This window comes from Chinchilla lanigera, unplaced genomic scaffold, assembly GCF_000276665.1.
Source record: "Chinchilla lanigera isolate Chin_1 unplaced genomic scaffold, ChiLan1.0 scaffold00074, whole genome shotgun sequence".
Lineage (NCBI taxonomy): Eukaryota > Metazoa > Chordata > Mammalia > Rodentia > Chinchillidae > Chinchilla > Chinchilla lanigera.
The window spans coordinates 10,331,787-10,359,256 of record NW_004955475.1 but is presented as its reverse complement, the minus strand read 5'-3'; the positions used below and the strand labels follow the sequence as shown (position 1 = coordinate 10,359,256).

The window sequence follows — 27,470 nt, the reverse complement described above, 5'->3', positions numbered from 1 at the left end:
GTGTTCTAGTGTTGACCTTCATATCAGCCATTTTATTTTTTCTTTTGAGATAGGTTCTCACTAAGTTGCCCACTGTAGCCTGGAACTTGTGCTCTGCTTGTCTTAGCCTCCTGAGTAACAGAATACGTATGAGTGCTACCATGCTCAGTTTAGGCTTTAAAAATAATCTCATGTTTACAGAGTTACTAAACTAGTACAAAGAATCTATATATACTATTTTCCTGGAGGCTCCAGATTCACACTTTCTGGTAATGACCACATTTTCCAGTAAAGACTGTAAGCTTGTATTGCAATCTCTAATTTCTTCTAATCTGTAATACTTCTTTACTTTTGTCTGTTCATGATCATAACAGTTTGTAATATCCAGCTTCTTCATGATTAGAACAAGTTATAATTTTGGTGCTAGAAGTTCATGATCATAGAATAAATTCTTTGTTTTATTCATTCCTTCCTATTAGGTGATAGAGAAGGTTGAGACATCCTATTATTGGTTATGCTAACTTTGATCTCTCGATTGATCTGGTATCATCCACATTTTTGCACTGTAAAGTAAGCATTTTTACTGGTTATTCATAAGTATTAAGTAGAGTAATACTTTGAGACTCTGGAAAAATCTAATTTATTATCCTATATTCATCTGCTATATTTTTTCTTGCCTTTCCTACTTCATTGAGGTATAATTGAAAAAACTGTATATTTAGCATTCTTTATGATTTTCTTTTGTCTTTTTTAGGTTTTAATAATTTTTTGATTTTATGAAAAAACAAAAGTTTTATAACAAAATAAGAGAATAACAATAGTTAATACACTGTGTATCATTATCTTCAAAGTTGTTATTCAGAAAAAAGTAATTACTCAGAGGGAAAAAAGATTCTCTTTTACAAAAAAGAAATAAAGAGATAATAGCTCAAAACTTTCCTTTCAATGAACTAAGAAAAACTATTAGTATAAAGGAAATGAATTAGTGTATATATTAAACATTTTTCACACAATGGAGTAGGTAATTTAGGGAAAGTTTTGAACTACCTACTTCCTAATTATCTATCTTCTATTTTGCTGCCTCTCTCTCTCGCTCTCTCTCTCCTCTCTCTCTTTCTCTCTCTTATATAAGAGAAACCATGTAGTGTATAAGCTTGTATGTCTGACTTATTGCCCTTAATGTTATATTCTCAAGTTGCATGTATTGACCTATAAATGCAACAAGTTGATGTGTATTTCTTTGTGGCTTTATAGTACTTCACTGTGTATAAATATCACATTTTTCTTATCCAAACATCTGTTGATGAACATATATGGTGTTCCCAAGATCTAGCTATCATAAATTGTGGTACTATAAACATGATGTCATGGCTTGTATCTACATGTTCCTGAAAAGCCTCATGTGGTCATAAGTGGGGCTTTTTGAAGGTAGCTGGATATAGGGTACATGATACTGGGACCAAGGATGCGGTATTGACTCATAGTGTGATGCTAGGATTAAGGCTGCCCATCTCTGGGCATGACTGCTACCCACCTTAAGTGTGGATACCTGGATAAGATATAAGGGGCAGAAAGAGGTTTGCTGCTGTCTTTGCTTACTGCTTACTACACTTCTTTGCTGCCTTCTGCCTGCCATGAATTATTTCTCTTCTGTGATGCCCCTCTCCAATGCTACCCTGTCTTGAAGCTAGCCAATTATGGACTAAAACTTCTACAAACTGTGAGGTGAAATAAACCTTTCCTCCTTTAACTTTGGGTATTAGGTATTTTGTGTTAACAACAAGAAAAGTAACTAAGAGAGAATTTGGTACCAAAGAAGTGGGGTTATTGTTGTGATTCTACCTGACCATGTGGGTCAGCAGCCTTTGGATCTGGCTTATGGGAAGAGTTTGGAAAGGTTGGAAATGCTGTCTGAAGAAGCAGCCCTAGAATTCCTTAAGCTGTACTTGATGGGAGATTTTGGTCAGAGCTCCAAGGACCAGAACGCTGATACAAATGCTGCTAGTAAAGACCAGACTCAGAAGGGTTCTGGTGGAAAGGAAGACTGCAATGGCTGTTCGACTCCAGACAATGTGTATTATACATTGGCAGAAAGTTTGTCTGCATTTTGCTCATGTCCAGAGACTTTTCCTGAGACTATGATTAAAGGGATTGGGCTAATTAATCTTCCAGAAGAAATTTCAAGACAGTCTAATGTTGAGTAAGTGGCCTGGTTATTCTTGGGGCATGTTAGCCAAATTTATGTTGGGAATCAAGTGCAAAGGGCCCAGTAGAATGATTTAAAATGTTGCAAATTTGGCCAGAAAGGAAGCTCCAGTAAAGTTGTGGCCTGCAAAGATAGAACGGAAGAGAAATTGATTGCTGAAAAGACTAGCATGAAAAAGCCAAGTATTTTAGAAGAGGACAATGGAAAAGATGGCTTGAGACATCACAAGAACCAGCAGGACTCCACCCTTTGTAAAGTCAAAATTGCAAAAGTAAAAGATACTGTTTTGAGAAGAGAGCCCTGGAGCACCACATTCCAGAATAGTGGCAGCCCAGGGAAATTGTTTCTTGAGATTTGGTTCATAGACATTCTACCTCTTCAGCCAAAAGAGAAGGAAGCCTGGCTACTGCTCCAGCTGGCATGAGACCTTGGCATCCCCCACTTGGTGCTGATTTTAGGTGCATGAAGAATGCAAGAGCCATTGGATCAGAAAGGCTTCCACCCAGACTTCAAAAGAGGCCTGGGAGTCCAGACAGTGTGACCTTGGAGGGCAGTGTGTGAAGCTGTGAGTGTGAAGCTGAAGGTGCATTAAAGACCTCAGAAGTTTGGAGAATCCAAGAGCATGGATTGTCCGGGGAAAGTGGCAAGGAGTGAGAAAAGCTACTCCAAGAGAGAAGCCATGGGGGTAACCACCAAAAGTGCTGCAGGGGCAGAGCCACTGCAGCCCTTTGGAGTTTACAACTTGCCAAAGATTTCCAGGGATGCTGGACATGGAACTATGGGATTAATGTTCACCCTGGGTCATTTTGATCTTGCTTTGTTCCCATTTCTTCCTATCCATCTGTTGTGCCTTAGGAGCTTGCAGCTAAGAGTTGCCTGAAATCTCAGGGGAGACTATAGACTTGGGCTTTTCAGTAGTGCTGAAACTGTTAGAATTTTGACAACTCGTAGAGATGGGCTAAATACCTCTTGCATAAAGGGATGTACATGAGTCTATGGGGGTCCAGGGGAGGAATGTTTTGGCTTATATCTAGATGTCCCCTCAAAGCCTCCTGTGATCATAAATGAGGCTTTATAGAGGTGGCTAGATCTAGGGTACATGATGCTGGGATCAAGGATGTAATGCTGGGACTGACTCATAGTGCAGTGCTAGGATTAAGGCTGCCCCTCCCTGGGTGTGAGGTGGGTAGATTGGATAAGATAAAAGGGACAGAAAGAGGTTCACTGCTGTTTTCACTTGCTGCTTGCTACTTCACTGCTTTGCTGCATTCAGCCTGCCATGAACTCTTTTTCCTCTGTGATGCCCCTCTGCCATGCCACCCTGCCTTTAGCTGGCCAATTATGGACTGATACCTCTACAAACTGTGGGCTGAAATAAACCTTTCCTTCTCTAAGTTTGGGTGTCAGGCATTTTATTTGAGCAATGAGAAAAGTAAGACAATCGATGTGCATGTATCCCTATGATATGATTGTTATACTTTTGGGGAAGGTACCTAGAAGGGGGATAGCTGGGTGAAATGGAATTTCTATTTTTAGGGTTTTTAAAAATTTTTTCTATTTTTTATTTTAAGGAGAAAGAAAAAAGCAATAACAACATAACAACAATGAGGACAAAAATAAAACAATACAAAAACAATACAGGATTTCAAAACAAGATGATAGGAATTAACAATTGGTCGCATATTACATACTGTTATCTTTAACAAAGTTGCTCAGCTTACCACATGTAAGAATACAAAATTGATCAAACAATTAAGACAATAACAAGTAATAAAAAAAACATTAGAAATGATACAGAGCTGCACCAAACAAGATGGTAGGAACTCAGCAATGGTTGTTATATTTTGAGAGCATATTTTCTTTTAAGTTTTACTGAAATTGTTGTATTTTTAGTTTTTTGAAGAGTCTCCAAACTAATTTCCCTAATGGTTGTACTGGTGTACATCTCCACCAACAATGTAGAAAAGTTTGTTTCTTTCCATATCCTTGTCAACAACTATTATATGATGTTTTGACAGCCATTGTTTGTGGAATAAGATGGTGTCTGTATGTAGTTCTAATGTACATTTCTGTAATGACCAGGCACATTGAACATTTTTTATGCATTTATTGGCCATTTGTATTTCTCCTTCTGTGAAGTGTCTATTCATTTCAGTTGTCCACTTTTTTGACTGGGTCTTTAATTTTGGGGATTGTCATTGAGTTCTAAATATATTCTTGATGTTAGTCTTCTGTGCATGGAATAGCTGGAAATTTTTTTTTCCTATTCTCTAGGTTGTCTTTTTAGTCTGGTGGTTGCTTCCTTTACAGGCTGAATCTTTTAAATTTGATTTGATCCTATTTGTTGATTCTCAGTATTATTTCTTGTGCCCTTGGGGTTCTGAATAGCGTCTTTGTGAATACCTATGTCTTCAAGATTTGTACCTATTTTATCTTCAAGCAGATTAAGTGTCTCTGTTTTAACATATAGATTGTTTTTTACAGGGTCTTACTATGTTGTAGTTTAGTCTGGCCTTGAACTCACTGTGTAGCCCAGGCTAGCCTCGAATTCATGGTGATCCTCCTGCCTCAGTCTCCTGAGTGCTAGGATTACAGGTGTGCACCACCATGCCAAAATAACATTTAGATCTTTGATCTGTTTTGATTTTAGGTTAGTACATGGTAAGACATATGGCTGTAGACTCAATGTTTTGCTTATGAATATCTAATTTTCACAGCACCATTTATTAAAGAGGCTATCCATTGTATGTTTTTGGCCCCTTTGACAAAGGATCAAATAGCTACGTGTCCCTAGGATTGTTTCTGTTTCTTCTATTTTGTTTTATAGATCCAAATGCCTGTTTTGTGGCAGTATCATGCTGTTTTAATCACTATAGCTTTATATGGTAACTTCAAGTTTGGGACTGTGATACCACCTGCTTTGCTTTATGTGACTCAAGATTGCTTTTGCTATTGTGGTTCTCTTCTCGGTCCATATAAATTTTAGGATTGTTTTTTCTAAGTCTGTGAGAAATAGCATTGGTATTTTGATTGGGATTGTATTAAATCTGTACATCAGTTTTGAAAGTATCACCATTTTGATTATGATGGCTCTTTCTATCTGGGAATAGGGGATAGCTTTCCATTTTCTGATGTTTTTCTTGATTTCCTTTTTCAGAGTGATGTAATTTTTATTGCAGAGGTCTTTCAGTTCCTGCATTAGACTAACATCTAAGTATATCATGTTTTGATGCTATTGTGAATGGTATTGTTTCCTTAATTGCTTTTTCAGTAAGTTCATTGTTACTGTATAAGAAATCATTTGTAGTGTATAGGATTGTTAGTTTTGTATCCTGCTACACTGCTAAATTTGGTCATCAATTCTAGGAGTCTTTTTATGGAGTGTTTTAGGTCCTGTATGTAAATGAGCATGTCATCTGCAAAAATGATATTGTGACTTTATCTTTTCATATATATATTTCCCTTTTATTTCTTTCTCTTGCCTGATTTTCTGCCAAATATTACTGACTTTGTTGGATAGGAATGCGGATAATAGCCCTGCTCATCTTGTTCCTGGTTATAAGGAAAGATGTTCAGTTTTCTTCCATTTAATGTAATGTTGGTAGTAGGTTGCTCATAGATGGCTGCTATTGAGATGATCACATGACTTTTGTCCTTGTTTCTGTTTATCTGATGAACTACATTTACTGATTTACATATATTGAACCATCCTTTCATCCTTGAGATGAAGCCTAGTTGGTCATGGTGTATGAAATTTTTTTCTGTGACAGAGTTTCACTATATAATTCAGGATGGCCTTGAACTCACTATGTAGCTCAGGCTGGCCTCTAACTCACAGCAATCCTCCTGCCTCAGCCTTCTAAGTGCTGGGGTTACAAGTGTGCTCCACCATGCCCAGCTGAACTTTTTGATGATTTGTGTGCATTCTGTTTGCCAGGATCTTGTTAGAGATTTTTGCATCTATGTTCATTAGAGAAATTGGCCTATAGTTCTCTCTTTGGGCTAGATCTTTGTTTGATTTTGGGATCAGGGTAATGTTAGCTTCCAAGAATGATTTTGGAAAAGTCCTTCCCTTTCAATTTCATTAAAAAGTTTGAGGTATATAGGTGTTATACATTCCTTGAAGTTCTTGTACAATTCAGTTGTGAATCCATCAGTTTCTGGGCTTTTCTTAGTTGTTATTTTGTATCACTGCTTAAATTTCATTGCCTGTTACTGGGTTGTTGAAGATTTTAAATCTTCTTTGTTTAATTTTGTCATTTAATGGAATCTCTCCATTTATTTTGAGTTTTCCAATTGTTTGGCATGTATGTTTGTGAAGTACAGGAATATTAATGATGTCCATCTTTGTCTTGTTCTTGATTATAGACAGAAGATGTTCAGTTGCTAATAATTTTCTAGATTTCAGTAGTGTCCATTGTGATTTATCATTCTTTTTATTTTTAATTCCATTTATTTGTTTTTTTTTTTTTTTTTTTTTTTTTTTTTTTTTTTGGTTTTTCTCCGGTACCGGGAACCGAACTCACGACCTTGCGCTTGCGAGGCAGGCGCTTTTGCCGCTGAGCTAAATCCCCAGCCCCTAATTCCATTTATTTGTATCTTTTCTTTCCTTTTCTGGTTAGATTGGCTAAGGGTTTGTTTATTTGATTTTTTTTTTTCTTTCAAAGACCTAGCTCTTTGATTCATTGATTCATGGTATTTAGTTTTTCATCTTTATTTCATTGACTTATGCTCTGATTTTAATAATTTCTTTCTTTGTACAAGCTCTGGATTTGGATTATTCTTACATTTTTAAGTCCTTGAGATACATCATGAGGTTATTTATTTGGGTTCACTCAATTTTTTTAATGTGAGTGTTCACTGCTATAAACTTCCCTTGTAAGACTGCTTTCATTGTCTCTCATAAGTTCTTGTTTGTTGTAGTGGCATTATCATTCAATTTTAAGAACTGTCTTATTTCTTCCTTAGTTTCCTCTGGTATCCTTTCATTATTCAGGAGTGTGTCGTTAAATTTTAATACGTTTGCATAGTTTCTATGGTTTCTTTTGCTATTGATTTCCAGTTTCATAGCACTGTCATTGATAATATGTATAATAAAATTTTGACTCTTTTTCATTGCTCAGGTATGCTTTATTCAGTAGTGTGTGCTTTATTTTGGAAAAAGTATCATTTGTAGTCAAAAAGAATGTGTATTGTGTTGTTGTTGGGTGGAACACTGTATATATAATAAAGTTCATTGTTTGAAGGTTTTGTTCAACTCTGATATTTGTTTGTTGATGTTTTTACTTGCTTTGCCTATTTGTGATAATAATGTATTGCATTTGTAGACTATAATTGTACTGATGTTTATCTGATCTTATACGTCTATTAGTGTTTGCTTTATGAAGTTGGGTACACCATGGTGTCATGTATATATAATTGTTATTTCTTCCTGTTGATAGTTCCATTAACTAGTGTGTAATGTCCTTCTTTTCCTCTTTTAATCCACTTTGGGTTAAAGTCCACTTTTTCTGAAAATAGGATACCTACTCCTGCTTGTTTGGGGTTCTCATTTCATGGAACAATTTTTCCCATTCTTTAATTTTTAGTGACTGAATTTCTTTTTGTGTTAAACATTTTTCTTACATACAGCATACCATTAGAATTTTGTTTCTTGATCTATTCTAGCCTGTGTTTTTTTGATTGGTGAGTTGAATCTAATTCCATTGATCGTGATACTTGATAGGTATTGATTTATTCTTGTCATTGTATTATTTTGGGTTACTGTTTTGCTTTCTTTTGCTTCCATTTAATTGCTATCCTTCCCTGTTGCATTCATTTTATTGGAACTTTTGGCATCATTAGTTTTCTCCTTCTAGGATATTCTCGATAATCTTTTGGAGTTTTGGTTTGGTGGTCTTGAATTTCCTTAGGGATTCTTTATCATGGGAGTGTCTTATTTCTTCATCAATTTTAAAAGATAATTTTGCAAGATATAATAGTGTGGGTATCCTTGCTATAGTTGCTTTCTGTTTCCAGGAGATTTTTTTGTCAGTCAGTTTGGATTTTCTACATAGATAATAGTGGTATTTGCAAAGAGTTTTTTCTCTTCAATGTGTTAAACTTTTCTCTTCTTTTCTTGTCTTATTTCATTAACTAGGACTTCCAGTACAATGTTGAAAAAGTAGTTGTGAGATGAGGCATCCTTACTTTCTTCCTGATCTTAGTGGGAAAGCTTCAGGTTTACCACTGTTAAGTGTGAAGTTTAGATACAGATATTTTTCAGACTTTGTCTCCTTTATTCTTTTTTTTAGTGTTTATCACGAATGGTGTTGGGTTTAGTTAAATGCTTTGGTTAAACTGTTAGTTATAGAGTTATTCATAGTATTACTGTAATTAGTTTTTGTGTCTGTGAAGTTTTTAGTGATGTTTTACCCCTTTCATTTCTTTAAAAAGTTTTTTATTAGTACATGTTGGTAGTACGTAATGTTTACATTCTTTGTGGGGAATTGTTGCCTGCACATAATATATCTTAATTCCCTTTTTTTTTTTTTTTGGAAAAATACTCTTTCCTTTCTTCCCCATCCTGTTTCATCCAGCTCTTTTTTTTTTGGCGGGGGCTTTTTGAGACAGGGTCTCTCTATGCAGTTCAAGAGCTCACTTCCCATAGCCCAGGTTGGTCTCAAACTTGCAATGCTCCTCCTTCCTCAGCCTCCTGAGTGCTGGGATTACAAGCGTGCACCATCATGCCCAGTTTTCATCCAACTCTTGATCCCCTTCCTTTTCATTTTGTACATGTTTGTGAAACTTTATGTTTATATTACTTATTGAAGTTAGCACATTTACATAATACCACTTAATTCCTTTCTTTATTCCTTTTCCCTCTCTTCCCTCCATCTTCTGATGAGAATAATTTGAGTCCTCTAGTTTTATCTTAGCCTGGTTAGAAGGTCATAAACTTAACTGATCTTTTCAAAGAGTCAGTATTTGGTCTCGTTGGTTTTCTCCAGTGATTACCTGTTTTCAGTTCTTTGATTTCTACTCAGAGTTTTAGTATTTGTTTTCTTCTCTTTGTTTCGGATTTATTTTCTCTTTTTTCTATTTTTCTAAGGTGAAAGCTTAGAAGATGGGTTTTAGATTTCATATTCTCTCTCTCTCTCTCTCTCTCTCTCTCTCTCTCTCTCTCTCTCTCTCTCTCTTCCTCTCTTTTGATGGGTTCTTGATCCATTACTTAGGTTGGTATCAAACTTGTAATCCTCCTTCCACAGAATCCTAAGTATGTGGGATTGTAGAAGTGTGTCACCATGTCCAACAGATTCTTTTTCTTTTCTAATATATGCATTCCATGTTATACATTTCTTTTGAATCACTGTTTTTTGCTGCATCCCACAAATTTTGGTAAATTACCTTCTGTTTTCATTTATCATAAAATATTTTTCAATTGTTTTTCATCTTTCTTCTTTGACCTACTTATTATTTAGAAATGTATTGTTTAATCAGAAAATATTTTGAGGCCATTTTTCTGTTATTGATTTACTGAATTCTCTTGTGATCTAAAAGCAGACACTTTATGATTTATTATTATTATTATCATTATTTTGCATTTTGTGACTTGCTCTGCAGTTCAGGCTGGCCTTGGCCTCACTATGTATCCCAGGTTTGCTTCAAACTTGTGAGAATTCTTCTGCCTCAGCCTCCCAAATGCTTAGGAATACAGTCATACACCACCATGCCCAGGTTAACTTTTATTTTTTAACATTTTTAATATGTCTTTTATAGTCCAGAATGGATTTTATCTTGTTGAATGTTACATATGAGCTTAAGAAGAATGTGAATTCTGCTGGGTCTTGATGAAATATTTCATAGATGTCCATTATATCAATTGATTGATGATATTGCTGATTTCAAGTATGGGTTTACAGATTTCCTCTTGCAGAATTTGTCCATATCTGAGTCCATAGAGTAGTCTTGAAGTTTCCAACTATAATAGTAGATTCATCTATTCTTCATTGCAGTTTTATATCACATATTTTGACAGTCTTGTTAGCTGTGTGTATATTAAAGTTTTTAAAATCTTTTTGGAGAATTGAACTTTTTATTATTAGGTAATGCCTTTCTTTATCCCTGATAGCTTTTCTTTATCTGGTCTGCTCTAAAATTAATATAGCTACTTCCACACTCTTTTGCTTAGTACTAGTATTGTATATCTTTACTTTTTTTGAGGTACTAGGCCTCATGCATGCTAGGCAAGTGCTTTACAATTGAGCTACATTCCCAGTCCTTTTTAGTTTACTTATTTATGTAGTGGTAGTGGGGATTGAAGTCAAAGTCATCCTGAACTACATACCCAGCTCTTTTTAAATTTTGATTTTTAAATTTTGATTCAGAGTCTTGCTAAGTCTCTAAATTGCCCAGGCTGGACTTGAAGTTGTGAGCCTACTGCTGTATCCATCAAGGGTACTAGGATTATAGGTACATACCACTGTGTATTATTTTATTTTTTGAGATAGTGCCTCCCTCAATTGCACAGGTTGCCCTCAAACATGCAATCTTTCTGCCTCAGCCCCTCAAGTAGCTAGGATTACAGGCATGTCCCACCTAGGCTTGGCTCCATTGTGTGTGTGTGTGTGTGTATGTGTGTGTTAGTGGTGGTTCTAGAGATTGAACCTAAGGCCTTTGCACTAGGTTACATGTCTAGATTTTTCTTTAGTTTTTCTTTTGAGACAGATTATTGTGAAGTTGGTAAACTGCTCAGGCTGGAGTTGAACTTGTTACCCTCCTGCCTCAGCCTCCTGGGATTTTGGGATTATAGGTATGTGCCAACAAGCCTGGCTCATTCCTTTTATTTTTAATGTATAAATATCTTCATATTTAAAGTGGGTTTCATGTAGAGAACACATTTTTAGGTCTTATATTTTGATTTACTTTTGAAATTCCCCCCACAGTATTAAGCATTGAACCCAGGACCTTTGTAATGAGCTACATACTCAACCTGTTTTTTATTTTGAGACTGGGTCTCACTAAATCACTAAATTGCCCAAGCTGGGTTTGAAATTATGATCTTCCTGCTTCAGCATCCCAGAGAGCTGGGATTACAGACTTGCCCCATCATGCTAGGCTTACATTTTTCCTCTTAATTAGAGTACTTATACTGTTGATGATTAAAGTGGTTATTGATACACTGGGATAATATCTACCATCTTATTACTATTTGTATTTGTTGGCCTTGTTCTTTGTTCTTATTAGTGGGTAGAATGTGGGTCAAACTGCAATCAACCTACAGGATTATGAGCACAGTCACTTAGCTAATATTGGTTCAATAGAGAAGTGAGGTACTTAGCAAGGGCATATGGAAAGCATCATTCATCATTAACTTTAACTGATCTATAACTTCTAACCGTAGAAAGAATAAAGGTGTACCTGGAAAGGGATGGGTGTATGGGTCCAGATATTTTAGTTACCCACCTGTGTGAGCATATAAGTTCTTATATGAAAAAATCTAGTTCTAAATATGTAGAAGTGCTTGATATATTTAAAAGTAGGAATAGTAGTATAACATCTTCTGTAAATAATTTTTTAAAACTGATGGGAAATACTGTGTTTGGAAATAGAATGTTTAAACCACTTCTGAAAAATAATCCTCTATAAATGTAAAAGTTTTTTATTTTAACTTTCATGTTGACCTACAGGTTTTAATTTACTTATTCTCTTTTATTTATTTGATGAGACTTTAGATATATTTCTATTTGTTTCATGAATGTTCATAATTACTCTGTTAAGTGGTTTAAAATAAACTAGTTAAAAGCAGATAATTTCAACATTTGTGGTATCTCATCAATGACTTCTGTTGTCTTTTTTATATAAGATGAAATTTCGTTTCCTTCTTTTTTTTTGTCTTTTTGAAACAAGGTCTCACTATGCAGTTCAGGTTGGTCTTGAACTCACTTTGTAGCTCAGGCTGGCCTCTAACTCAAAATGATCCTCCTGCCTCAGCCTCCTGAGTGCTGGGATTACAGGCATGCACCACCACTCCCCACTGAAATTTTCAAAGGTCTTGGTACACTGAATCATTTGTATTGAATTCTAGATATTTTTAATATTAATGTTTTCAGTTTCTTGGCCTTATTTAAATTTTATGACAATGATGATATTCACTTCAGTGGGCAATCAACCTGGTCAGATGCAGGCCACATTTTTCAACTTGTCTTCTGTGAGCTAGGGTTCTGGCATTGGTTCAGTTTTACAGTGCTGTGTGTGTGTTGCTGTGGATTAAGCTCAGGACCTCATGCGTACCAAGCACATGCTTTAACACTGAGCTACAGTCTCAGCCCCTGTAGTGGTCCTGAGATTTTGCCTGCATATACAACTCTCTTGAGTTAGTCTAGTATCTGGCAAAGGTTTATCCCTTTGCTCAGTTATCAACATCTTTGATATGCAAATTAGGCCATCTCTATGGTTGCTCAGGTTGTGATGGATTTCCTAATCAAATTTCTTGTGCAATGAGAGAAAAGTTCTTCCATATTAGACATTTATTTAAATTTTTCGCATGTACTTAATCTTTATAAGTAGAAAACAGAAACTCTGACATTTGAGATTCTTGCTATTACTCAAGACAGTTTTTGTGATCTGTATTCAACATTGTAGTAGGAGCTACTCACTCGTGTGGCAAGTTGTGACACTTTACTGTCATGAAAATCCATGTCTTGATCTGTAAAATGAGAGTATATGACATAATCTCAAAGTTCCTTCAGGTACCAAATTCATAGTGCTTGATTTAGAGAAGTGCTAGGCCATACGCAGAAGTTGTATGTGTCTGTGTATTTTTTGCACAAAAAAATGATCCCAGTGAAACAAATGACTGGTAAGTCTAGAGAAGACAGCAATAAACAGGTAGTGGAGCTAAACAAAGAGATGGAAAACATGAATGCCCAGCATAGGCAAGAATAGTAGTCTATAAGAAAATTTCAAACAGGAATCCAGGAGATTAAAAACATGCTTGAAAGTATGCATAGCAGAAGTAAACAATGTGAAAAAGCGTATCAGACTTACTGGTAGAAGATCGGGCTGAGGTCAGGGGTAAATTAATGAGATTTAACTTAAAAATAATGAGGGAACATGAAAAGTGGATCCCAAAGCTCCTAGGTGACTCAAAGAGGACCAATATCTGACTACTGGAATTAGTGAAAAATCAGAAGACATCAGAAAGGGCATGAGATACCTGTTTACACAAGTAATAGCAGACAACTTTCCAGACATGGAAAAGGAACTTGACATACTGATTAAGTGAATATATAGAACTACATATAGCCATGATCAGAAAAAAAGAGAATTCCATGCCACATAATAATTAGAGTGCCAGAAATAAAACACAAGAACAGGATCTTAAAGGCCAATAGGGAAAAGCAATGAATTAAAGGAAAACCCATCAGAGTTACAATAGATTTCTCAGCACAAACCTTAAAGGCAAGGAGAACGTGGATTGAAGTATTTCAAACTCTTAAAGCAAACAACTTCCATCCCAGACTGTTACGTCCTGCAAAAATGATCTTTCAGAATTTATGGAGAAATAAGGTACTTCCATGATAAAAAAAGAAAACCAAAGAAATTTATGATCATCAGATTAGCACTCCCTTATCATCTTGTTTTGAAATTGTGTATAGTTTTTATAGCTTTTGTGTTGTTTTGTTTTTGTCTTTGTCATTGTTTTTGTTATTTTGTTTTTGTTCTTTTCTCTTTAAAATAATAAAAACCTTGAAATCAAATTAGCCTCCAAAAGCTTTTCAAAGATATTCTAGAAAGAGGCAATAGAGCTAATGGTGTCACAAGGTCCAATGAAATGAATATGGTAGATCTAGCAATTTATTGGAAGGGAAAGACAGGAAAACAGTAATAGGAAATTAATTCAATGACAAGAATAAGTTAGTACATATCAATTATAAGTATCAATGTAAATGGACTCAACTTACCAGTCAAAAGACGGAGATTAGCAGAATGTATCAAGAAAGAAAATAAAAAATAGGGAAGAAAATCCAACATAATGATGTATACAAGAAATATTTAACACAAAAAGTAGTTCATAGACTAAAAATCAAAGAGTGGAGAACAATATTCCCTGCAGGAGGAAGCTCAAATCCAGCAAGAATAGATATCCTCTTTTCAGGCAAAGTGGATTTCAAGCTACAGCTGATCAAAAGAGACAAAGAAGGACATTACATATTGGTTGACAGAAGTGTTCAATAGGAAGAGATAACAGGTATGAATGTATGTGCACCAAACGGCAGCATTCCTAACTGTGTAAAAAAAACTCTAAAGATCATAAAAGATCAGATAAATGTCAGTTCAATTATAAAAGGGGATCTAAATACCCCAGTGTCACAAATAGACAGATCAAGTACACAAAAACCAAACTTTGGAGTCCACCTAAACCTTCAAATAAATGGAATATATATATATATATATATATATATATATATATATATATATATATCAGGGAGGGAGAGAGGGAGTGGGGAAGATTCACCCAAAAATGGAACAACACACATTCTATTTGGTTGATGGCAGTTTCTCCAAAATAGAGCACATGCTAGCTAACAATGCATGCCTAAGTAAATGTAAATGAATGGAAAATTCACCACACATATTATCAGATCACAGGGCAATGAAAGTAGAACTCAGTATCAAAAGAAACCACAAAACCTATGCAAACACATGAATATCTAACCCATTTATGTTCATATACTTTACCTAAAAAAATTCAGGGAATAAGATTTTGAAGCAAATGCATTTCATTATGTTCCATTGTTATGGGGATTCCAAACATGGATTATCAGGCATTGAATGGTTAACAACACATTCCTGAATAATAAATTGGACACAGAGTAAATTAAGGAAGAAATAAGACAGTTCCTAGAATTAAGTGATAATGCCAGTGCAACATACTAGAACTTCTGGGATCCAGTGGAAACAGTCCTATGTGGAAAGTATATAGCAGTCAATGCTCACATCAGAAAATAGAATGAGCTCAAATATACAACCTAATTATACATCCTAGAAAAATAAGAAAGGCAATCCAAACCTAGAGCTTGTACAAGGCAGGAAATTATAAATATCAGAGCAGAAATAAATGAAATTGAGACTTAAAGAATCCAAAGAATCAAAGAATTGAAAAAGTGGTTCTTTGAAAAAAAAAAATAGACAAACTCTTAGCCAATTTAACCAAAAAAATGGAACAAAAGGACACAAATCAATGGAATTAGAAATGAAAAAGGTGATTAGCTATGTATGTCTTTATGTGTTTTCATGAGAAACTACATTGAAGATATCAATATGTAATACAATAAGCATTGTTAATTCCCTACCACTCTGTTTGTAACTCTGTAATGTCTGTACTGATCCTATGCTATTTTGTAAAATGTTGTCGGTCTGTTAGTATTTTCCTCCTTTTATTTCTAAAATTAAAAAAAAAAGAAATGAAAAAGGTGAAATCACAATGGATCATACTGAAATCTGGAAAATTATTAGCAACTACTTCACAAACATGTATGCCAAACAATTGACAAATTCAGAAGTGGAGTGATTTCTAGATACCTATGAATTTGCAAAAATGACCCAAGAAGACTCAGAAATCTTGAACAATCCAATAACAGGCAATGAAACTGAAGCAACAAAAGCAAACAAACAAATAAATAGAACAAGCAGACAAAAACTAACAGCTAAGAAAAGCTCAGAACCTGATGGAATCAGGTTCAATAGAATTCTAGATCTAACACCAATACTCCACAAATTGAGAGAGAAGGCACGTGGAAGACTTGGCTGAGGAGTAAATGGTTAAAGTTCAGGGCACGTAGGCTTTGTGAGAAGTGAATGGTTAAACGACAAGTTTAGATTAATGAGGCACATTGTATCTGCCCCTTGTCCTTCCCCTTTCCCTAAGAAAACTGCCTAGCCTTGAGATGCCGCCTTTCCCAAACTGCTTTTCTTCTTTTCTCTCTTACACTGATATTCTGAGTAAAACCCTGAGGTATTGTGGCTTAGATGCTACTCCTGAGAGTCTTCCTAACTCTGGCTGCTGTTGGTTGTCTCCTCTGGGCTCTTGGTGATAAAACTGTCTCATCTCCAAATAATCAATTATTCTCCACACCACCACGGTCACACTGCAACAAAGGACTACTTCAAAAATAATTCTTTGAAGCTAGCATTACCCTTATCCCCAAATCACACAAGTATCTAACCAAAAAAGAGGACTATAGGTCAATTTTTCTAATGAACATAGATGCAAAAATCTTTAACAAGATTCTAGCAAACAGAATGCAGCAAATAATCAAAAAGTTCATACACCATAACCAAGTAGGCTTCATCCCAGTGATGCAAGGATGGTCCAGCATATGGAAATTAATAAATGTTAATTCATCACATAAATATAAGGAAGCAGAAAAATGACATCAATAAATATAAGGAAGCAGAAAAATTACATGATCATGATCAAAAATACCTGATAAAAAGCCCCTTTGACAAAATGCAACATCTATTCATGATGAAAACCCCAAAGAACATAAGTATAGAAAGACCTAACCTCAATGTGGTAAAAGCCATCTATGACCCATGTATTACAAGCATCATATATTGGGAAAACCTGAATGCCTTCCCTTTAAAATCAGGAGCAAAACAAGGGTGTCCATTATCATTATTTCTGTTTAACATGATCCTAGAAACATAAGCCGGAGGAATCAGGTAAGAGAAGAAACTAAAAGGGATATATATGGGAAGAGATGGATTCAAAATATCATTTTTTGCAGATGATGTGATCCTTTACTTAGAAGAACATAACAATTCCATGAAAAGACTCCTAGAATTGATATCCAAATTCAGCAGTGTAGAAAGTTATAAAATAAACATTAAAAAATCAATAGCGTTCCTATACACAATAAAGTCACTGAAAAAACAATTAGGAAAACAGTACCATTCACAGTAGCATCCAAATTTATATACTTAGGTGTTAAGCTAACCCAGGAATTGAAATATCTCTACAGTGAACGTTATATCACTCTGAAAAAGGAAATTGAGAAGGATGCTAAAAAATGGAAAGTTATCCCCAGTACCTGGATAGGCATAACCAACATAATCAAAATGGCTGTACTTCCAAAACTGATAAACAGATTTAATACAATCTCAATCAAAATACCTATGGCAGAGAAGGGAAAGAAGGAGAAATTTTGTATGTATGTATATACAGGATAGTTAACATGTTCTTCTGTCTTCTATTTCTATGCTGAAAGAAACTGTCAATGAGTCTTTGGTTGACCAGTATTGCATGTCTATATCTGTTTTCTTGAGAAGCCACTTTGAAGATATCAATATGTAATACAACCACCATTGTTAATTCCCTACCACTTTGTTTGTAACTCTGTATTGTCTGTACTGTGCTTGTGATATGTTGTAAAATGTTGTATGTCTGTTAATGTTTCCCTCCTTTTATCTTTAAAATAAAAAAAAAATACCTATGGCATTTCACAAAGAGCTAGAGAAAACAATACTAAAATTTATACGGACTGAGAAGATCCCCTACTGTTTCTGTTTTTGTAAGAGTCTTTTTGGTGTAGGTCTTGCAGTCCGATTAACTGCTCTGAAGATGATGCAGTGTGTTAACTATTGTTACTATCTTTTTGTTATGAAATTTTATTTTTTATAAAATAAAAAATACTAAAAATCACATTATAATGTTAACAGTTTACATTCTTGTTGAACCATATTGCTAGCTGTCCAGGGCTGCATGTGTCACATGGGCCACAGGTTGCATATACCTGCTCTAGAATTTATCTTTAGTATAGAATTTCACTTTGTTGTGGAACTTTTATTGACACAAAAAAATGATCAGTTTGTGTCTGAAATCCTTTGACTTAGTTGCTCTTCTGTAGGGGCACAGAACTTCTAAAGGAGAGCTATTCTGTCTAATTTTTATTATAATGTTTTCTCCTCTTTTATCTATCTAAGTTTACCATTGTGTGGCTAAATATTTGAAAAATAAGACATAAGATTTTTTACATTTCTTTTTGGAGAAAACCTGATTCTGTGGCATATAAATGAATTACTTCCCTGGAGGTAGAATTCTGTTTTTTGTCTATTGCGGCTGACATGCAAATAACTGCTTCCTCTGACCGTTTCTACCCACTGATTTGTGTGTCTGGGAGAATCTCACTTGTCTCAGGGTAGCTACTTTCATTCTAAACACAAACTCATTTGAGTCATAAAAATGGCTCATTAGAATCTTTGTAATGGCATGTATCACTAATTTTTAAATGAACTATATACTTTTTAAAGTAAATACCTGAAGTATATAGAAAGCTTCGCCAGATTTGTTTACATTCTTGGCTGTGGTGAAGCTGCATAGCCACTAGAATATTAATGTTTCTAACAAATATCGATGTTTATTTTTAACTCAGACTGTCACTATTTTTCACTGTATGTGGTTTACTTTTTATGCCTTGTTACATATACTTTTTATTTTTTGGTCACAGTGTAAAAGCAAAAATAATTGTATAATTTTGGTGACAAATTACCAATAATGCCCGCTTTCCCCCTTGCTTTCTCTTCACTCTCTCTGCTTTTTGTTTCTTTGTTTAATTTTTTCCACTGTTCTTTGTGTCAGATGAACATTTTTAGAGTTATATTTTGCTTTTTCAGTATTATTTTTAGGTGCTCTTTTAAAGAGAAAAGTCATTTTGGATTAACCCCCTTCTCTGCCCCCACAGCTAGCATAACCTTTTCTTGACTGCACTGTAAAGACCTTATTTCCGAACAAGGTCACTTTCATAGGTTCCAGATAGACATTAATTTTGGGGTGACACTTCAATCTAGCACAGTCTAAGTAGGGTAAATCTTTCTACATTGTTCTTCAGCATTATTTTAGCTGTGCTTGGCCTTTGCTATTCCATATACATTTTAGAGTTAGCTTGACTAGTTTACTGAAAAATTCTGTTGGGTATTGCTTGAAATGGCATTGAGTTTATATATCCTCTATATTGTATTGAATCTTTGTATCTAAGAATGTGGTGTAACCTAATTTATATAAACTTTTAACTGTCCTTCAATATAATTGTGTAGTTTTCTTTATAAAAATATTTGACATTCAATTGCTGTCATAAATAATACATCTTAAAGATTATATTTTAAACTGTCACTGATTCATGAGGATGCAGTTGTTTCTAAATGTTTACTTAATAACCCAAACTTCTCTGAACTCATTAATTTTAATAACTTTTATCTGTAGATTCTCTTGGGAGTTTTTTACACTTACATGTTTTTACTGTCTTGCCTCTGGCTTGGTTGCTGTCAATTTCAGATTATAAATTACCAGAGAGAGGACAGAAAATTTTCTTTAATATGCTTTATAAAGTAAAAAAACATTGAACTGCCCTCTGAATGATATGAAAGGAGATCCTTAAGTCGTATCAGGGAAGGAAAACTTCTGTCGTGTGCTGTGTTAGAGGAAGTAGGGTAAATACCAAAAGTAGAGAGACAAAAAGGGCTGAATTAGAGGGTGCAGTATGATATGTAACAGAAGGCTGACTATGCCTTTGTAAAGATGGGTTTACTAATGAAAGGCTATGAGTTCAGAATTGTTTGTCTTTTGTTTTGAAGATGGTCAATAAAACTATTCTTCTAGGACAATCATGTTTTAATTCTAAAGGTCAATGCAATTATTTAGAGTGTGTGTTTCTGATGTTCTTAAGGGTTAGACAAGGGACCTGAAAATCTGGGACAGGAAATCTTATGAGAGGAAATGATTGAATAAAGTTTGGGGAGGAGATAATAGAATGTTATTCGATTAAAACTCCAAATTAAAGAATTAATGAAGTAAATACATGAACTTTCTTCCCTGAGACACCCTTCCTGTGTCCCAAAGCTAGATTAGGAATCACTGTAAGGTGTTGGCATGAAGGCAGAAGGTAACATTGCATTAATATTCAGAACCAGATAGAAAAATATTTGGAAAATTGGATTTATCTTAGAGCACCATGAGAAATAAGTAATGAGCTGTGTTAATTATTACTGAGATATCTGTGGATTAGAGAAAGCTGAATAAAGGAGGGGTTGGATGACAAATGTCTTAACGCTAGGCAATTATCACTTGATTATTTTTATACTATTATAATTGAATAAAATATAAAAATACATTGTTGGGGTTGGGGATTTAGCTCAGGGGCACAGCGCTTGCCTGGCAAGCGCAAGGTCGTGGGTTCAATTCCCGGTACTGGAAGAAAAACAAAAACAAAAACAAACAAACAAAAAAATACATTGTTTATAGATGTTTAAAAGACAAAAACAGAAAAAAATCTTAGAGATTTAGGACTGGAAAAGTGATAGTTTTGCTTTTTCTTAATTTTGATAGCCTAACTCACATAGTAAATTGCGGAAAAAGCAGTTATTTAATTAAAAATAAAAAGATGTGTATTGCACTGAAAAGTTGGTGATCACACTCATTTGTATTAGCAATAGCAAACTGAGTTTATCATGCATATAGCCCCATCTTGGCACTGTAAAGTAAGTATTAGAGTGGAGTTGTCATTTCTGGGTCAGTCCATGTAGTCATGGCTGGAGTTTCTAGAGATCACATGGGCCCTGGAACTCTAATAGGTCCTTTTCTGAAAGATCAACATACAATAGACTTAGAAATCTACCGTCTTAGAATTGTTTGTGCTCGCAATATAAGATGTTAGTATTCCATGGAAGGCTAGGATCCCTCCCCCTTCCTTCCTTCCTTCCTTCCCTCTTTTTTTTCTTTCTTTTTTTGAGATGGGAATTGAAACCAGGGCCTTGTGCATGGGGAACATATTTCTTTAAGCAGATATTTGTATGAATTCTTTTACTTCATATCTTATTAGAAATGTTTCATGAGGACAGAGATTTTTGTCAATTTTGTTCACTGATGTATCTATACTACTTAGAATAATGCCTAAGAAGAAATGCTTAGTAAATTGTTATTTTTGAATGTATAAATGCATAGATGAAAAGAGCATTACTGGTACTAAAAGCATTTTTGTCATTGTGCTAAAAAAGTGTTGGGCTGGGGATATAGCTCAGCGGCACAAGCCCCTGTCTGGCAAGCACAAGGTCCTGAGTTCGATTCCTGGTACCAAAAAAAAAAGGGCTGCAGGTCTCTTGAAAGATCTTTTCAGTCTTTTATAGCTTTGTTATTAGAAGTTTGTTATTATTCTGCATTCTTTTTTCCCCTTGGAAGTAGAATTTAACGGAAGTACACTTTCAGGGATTGTGAGGGTAGAGACAAAAGTACAGAGGAGATTGGTGCACATTTCGGTTCATCAAAAATTTTACTTTCAGTTTTTCTTTTTCCAAGTTCAGTTGCAGGCCCCTCTGGGGCAAGTGAGTGTGAGCTGCATTATTCCAGTATAGCTGCATAATTAGGATGGCCCTGTGTGAACCTATGGAATCTGGGGCATGTGATGAATGGAACTGTTTTTGCTGAAGTGTCAAGAATTCATTTACATACCAATGGATTCTTGCCAGACACACATTCACAAGACTATTCTTTATTTTAGATTCAAATATACAGTAGATCTGATGTGCTCAGGCATGCATATTGAATTTCTTCTTTTTGAATGTACTGTAACGCAAAGGGAAACTTTTTTGAAGACAAAGTTACTTATGAATAACGTGCCTCAGATCTTGGATTATTAATTGAGGATCTGCTTCTGTACTTTTGCTCTGGAAGAGCTTATAAAGAACTTGTTTATATGGGTATAATAAAATTCTAGATAGGTAATTTCTTTAAATATTGGGGGGTTATTTAAGTGAATTATTAGAATTAAAACAGTTTTCTTCCACCATTTCTCAGTAGTATATTTAGAGGTGAAAATTGTGTGAAACATGGAATTGCAGGAACTGGCATTGATTAGGCCAAAAAAGAGAATTTTCCTATAACACCATTCACATACTTTCATCTTAATGGTGAAGGAATTTTTGTTGTTGCTTAAGAAGGTCCATTAAATTAATTATTTCTAAGTGAGTTTCATGACTGAATAGTTCTTTGGACATATTGCAGAGTTCAGAATTTTTAGAAGTTGTCTTCTGTTATGGTTTGTGTCTGGGTGTCCCCCCAAAGCCTCAGGCAGTCACAGGACTGGCTTCTAGAATTTATGATTGATTCATGGTCCATTGTTGGAATTATGGATGTGAATGCTACACCCACCCTGGGGTGGGTAGTTTGCATACAATGTAAGGGAGGGAAAGAGGCTGATTTCCATCGCTTCTCCCTTTTGCTCTTGTTGCTTTTGCTGTCTTCCGCTGCCATGAACTGTTGCCCTCTGCCTTGTGCCATCCTGCCTTGGAGCCAGCCAAGTATGGACTGAAACCTCCACAAATTGTGAGCTAAATAAACCTTTCCTTCCTTAATTCTGGGCATTGGGTATTTTGTCTCAGCAATAAGAGAATAGTAACCAAGACATCTTCATTTTGAAAAAAAAAAATAACTCACCTCCCCTATAGCAATTTTTTTGTCTTTGCATATATTTCCTACTCTAATTTCTTTTCCTGGATCTGGCAACCCAAAGCAGTGTTTGGACTTTCATTTTGCTGGCCAATGATTGGTTTTTATTTGCAGTTAGAAAGGACATTTTAAGGTCTATTAGTAACCTATTGTCATGCTTTCCATCCATAACTAATGTCCTACTTTGAGTGTTTTGTATTTCTTCTTTATATAAATTAAGAGGTTGTAGCCAGGCATGCTGATGCACACCTGTAATCCCAGCACTTGGGAGGCTCAAGCAGGAGGATTGCTGTGAGTCTGAGGCCAACCTGGGCTACAAAGTGAGCTCAAGGCCAGACTGAATTGCATAGTGAGACCCAGTCCCCAATGGACAAAAATAAAGAAATAAATAAATTAAGAGGTTTTAATAAAGTGGTTATGTTGATATATGGAACACAGTATGATTTTTTTGTTTTGTCTATTAATATATCTTTATGAAACATAATAATCACATTAATCTTAGGAAGCTGATATATGTACATATCTCATTAAGCGGGTTTTAAAGACTGAATACCTACTGATTTTTTTTTAAATTTTAAGGAAATCATGAATCTTATTTTTTTATATTACAGGCAGCATATCTTCATATTCTCTGTTACAGCTTTGGAGTAGAGACTTACAAGCAGAATAAATATGAAGAAAGTTCTTTCTGGTTTAGGTAATATAAACAAAAATTGAATGTAAATTTAGGAATATAATAACAGGGATCAGTTAATATTTATCATAGGATACTTTGGCAGTTAAAACCTCTGACTTAAGAAGCCAACATACTAAATTGATTTACTTCTTTACCATGTATTATTATTCTTATGTGTTGCCAGGTGGTAGAAAACTGTATTATTTTCTTAATCTACTCTTACCAACATTTTTGCCCCTCCCATTCCTCCTTTGTATCTCTGTCAAAAGTATGAAGAATTTTATTGTTGTTGATTTGGTACTTACTGCTGTCTCACAACCTCAGAGTAGAAGGTTGAAGAGTAAGATCAGCTAAAATTACTAGTCTTAGGTGAGTTTTAGTATTTGAGTATCTGTCAAGTAAGTATATATTTAGCCCTTACTGTATTCTGAGTACTATACTAAGATTTGTACTGTTGCAATGAATCTAGAAATATTAAGAGAATAATACAAAAACATAGTAAGTACATCTAAGAACCCTGTTTTTCACTGAAAACCGAAGCCCAGCACAGATTCTGACACTTGGTAGTTTCTTGATAAGGAAACTTAAATTAATGTATGTGAAAAATGTATTTTTTGGGATTTGCCACATAAAGTGGCTTGAATAGCAAGGATTATGGAGTAAAATATACCCAGCCTATTCACTAGATACTGTCTTTGCCCTTTGCCCTTTCTGAGTTATTTGTAGATACTCCCATGATTATTTTAATTATAGTTTAACTATTGTAAAAATTATATTTGTCATTTAAGGAAAAGCAAATATAACTATGGCCATTGAGATTATTGCATTCACAAGACTATATTGCTTCTAACAAAATATTTATGCAAATATGCTGTTCATGTAAAAGACTTTTTAGAGCCCCAAATTTGATCAAACTGTTTAAAGGACTATACCTACTAAAACAGGTTTATGCAATCTTAAGATACACTCTTGTCTCAATTTAAAGTGCTTCCTGTAATTGAAATATACCTGACATGTGTATTGCAAATCATACTTTTATAAATTGAGTTCTTAAGAGAAAAGAAAAAGTGTTAAAATGTGCTATGTACATGTAGCACCTCCTCACGATGAATGTAATCATTATGTACCGCAAACATGTACTAGCAAAAATAAAAATTAAAAAGTACACCAAAGCAATTAACTAGTATAGCACAGGTTTCATCTAAATGAACAGCCTTGCATAAAATGCCTGATGACTAAATTCCAGTGCAGAATTTGGCATTATTGGGGAGTAGAGCAATCACATTTATAGCATCAACTTATCTAAAGAGTGATATGCCAAGAAGGTAGGAGTGGAAAGGTAGAAAACAATATTGATGAGCTGGATGGCTTCTGAAAATTTAAGACTAGAGGTGAGATTGAAGTTTATGCCAAGAATAAGGGTGAACTAGGAGTCATATGAATCAATGTTCTCAAGGAACTGCTCATAAGAATATATTGCGGTTTGAAGTGGCATAACATAAGTTATTTTCATATACCTCTTCTCTATTATTATTTTTGAAAAAAACTTTACAGCAGGAGAATGTGGTGATGATAGGTCATGACTGGTACTCACATCATAGACTAATTATGTCAGATCTGTACTGAGTTTGATGTCCAGTTTTGTAGGAATTTCATAAAACAATATATTATAGCAAATTTGTAGAGCACCAGCATATTATGAGTCTTTTGTGTTCTCATCACTGGATTGATATTGAAGAAAACAGAAAGAACTTGAACTCTAGCCCCAGTTATTATGTATAATTTTTATCTCTCTGCATGATTATTTTGCCACAGTTCTTGATGATATAAAAATAACTTGGTGAAATACTTTAACATGTTTCTAATTTTTAAAAAGAGGCAAAAATAATTACCAATATTATCAACAATAAGAATGTTAGCATGTTGAATACTTTTTCTGGTACTAGACTGACTCTCAGGAAAAGTTTTTTGCCATCTATGACATTTGTACATAATTTGTTAATATTATTGTACTTACTTTTTAGAATTGTTCTAGGGTTTAAATGCTATGATGCATATATTGTAGAGTATACCATGCCTGGGGAATAGAAACCATTCAATAAATGGTAGCTGCTGCTGCTGCTCTCTTTAGGTGATGTGCTTGCTATTTACTACAAATACATACTGCTTTGACCACTCCTAGTTTATTCTAAAATGTGTCACAGTAAAATAAAGCATGGATTACGTGTTGATTCACTGGTAAAATGTCATAGACATCTACATCCTCTATCATATGCTATCAATCTTTGGAACCCCTTTTCGTCATATTTATTTACATCCATGTATTAAGAAAACTATTGGGAAGTTATTGATACAGACAGAAATAAATAATTGCCAGTTAAGTATCCTTCTCTGTAAATTTTATACCAGAAAAATCTATGGAAAAGGAGTGTATTTTCTTTTTTTTTTTTCCTCCAGTACTGGGAACTGAACTCATGACCTTGCACTTGCCAGGCAGGTGCTTTTGCCGCTGAGCTAAATCCCCAGCCCCCAGGAGTGTATTTTCTACAGCTTCATTCACTTGAGAATACTGAATGAATAATCAGGAGGGAGTATAATTTGGAAATATTCATTCTAAAAATAAAAACTTCATTTTTATTGATTAAATTTGTTTTAACTCACATAAAAACATATAAGTTCTACATACAAATGGAGTACCATATATTGGTTTTTTGTTTGTTTGGTTTGGTTTTTTTTGCTGGTACCAGGAATCGAACTCACGACCTTGTGCTTGCCAGGCAGGCGCTGTGCTGCTGACCTAAATCCCCAGCCCCCGTATGTTGTTTGAATACATGTAAATATTGTATAATATTTAACAGGTTAAACATATATATTTCCTCAAATATTTATCATTTCTTTGTAGTGAAAACATTTAAAATCCTTCTAGCTTTTAAAAACATACAGTACAAACTTGTTGTCTGTAGTTACTCTTTCGTGCACTAGTACCTGAGCAATTGCTACTTTGACTGTAGCTTAGTACCCATTGTTCAACCTTTCTCCATCCTTTCCCACTGCTGTCTTTCGTGACCACCATTCCACTCTCCACTTTTAGGAGATCAAATTTTAAGGATTTCGTATATGAGACACAGCATGTAATATTTGCCCTTCTGTGCCTGGTTTATCTACTTAATAATGTTCTCTAGTTCCATCAGTGTTGTCACAAATGTCAGAAATTCATTCCTTTTTATGGCTGAATAGTATTTCAGTGTGCCTATATACCATATTTTCTTTATCCATTCACCAACTGATGGAAACTTAGGTTATTTGTATTTCTTGGTTACTGGGAATAGTGTTGCAATAAACTTAAGAATGCAGATATCTCTTTGACATACTGATTTCATTTTTTTTTTGGATACATGTCCAGTATTTGGATGCTGGATCATGTGGTAGATCTAGTTTTAATTTTGGGGGGAGCTTCCATACTGTTTGCCATAATGGCTGTACTATTTACATTCCACCAATGGCATGCAAGGATTTCCTTTCTTCCACATCCTTGCCAGCTCTTGTTATTTTTTCTTTCTTTTTTTTCTGATAATAGTCATTCTTCCTAGACTGAGGTGATATCTCATTGTTGTTTTATTTGCATATCGATGACAATTAATGATGTTGAGCATTTTTCATCTACTCTTTTGTCATTTGTATGTCTTTTGAGAAATGTCTGTTGAGGTCTGTTGCCCATTTTTAGTGTTATTTGCTTTGTGCTATTGAGCTTTTTTAGTCTTATATATTACAAATATCAATCCTTTGTCAGGTGTATATTTTGTAAATATTTTCCTCCATTCTGTAGGTTGTCTCTTCACTATGATGTTTATTTTCATTGTTGTTGTCATTGTGTGGAAGCTTTTTAGTTAGATGTAATCTCATCTATTTTTTATTTTAAAGAGAAAAAACAATAAAAACAATGATACAGAATTTTAAAACAAGATAATAGGAAATTAACAACGGCTATAATATTGTATATTATTATCTTCAAAGCAGTTACTCATATTATAAGATATAGGTTTGCAAAATTGATCAAACATAAGCACAAACCATTCCTTTCAATGAACTAATAGAGATTAGTAGTATAATTATCTTAGCTATCTTGT

At 34.6% G+C, this 27,470-nt stretch overlaps 1 protein-coding gene across 1 annotated transcript in view; it reads left to right on the top strand.

Annotated features, from left to right (window-relative positions):
* Tex11 (testis expressed 11) overlaps window positions 1–27,470 on the top strand; it is a gene marked incomplete at its 5' end in the record, with an annotated part of 374,380 nt that overhangs the window by 72,831 nt on the left and 274,079 nt on the right. Inside the window, 1 exon segment of the mRNA XM_005401706.1 lies at window positions 23,283–23,364. Coding sequence (XP_005401763.1) covers window positions 23,283–23,364 — 82 coding nt within the window.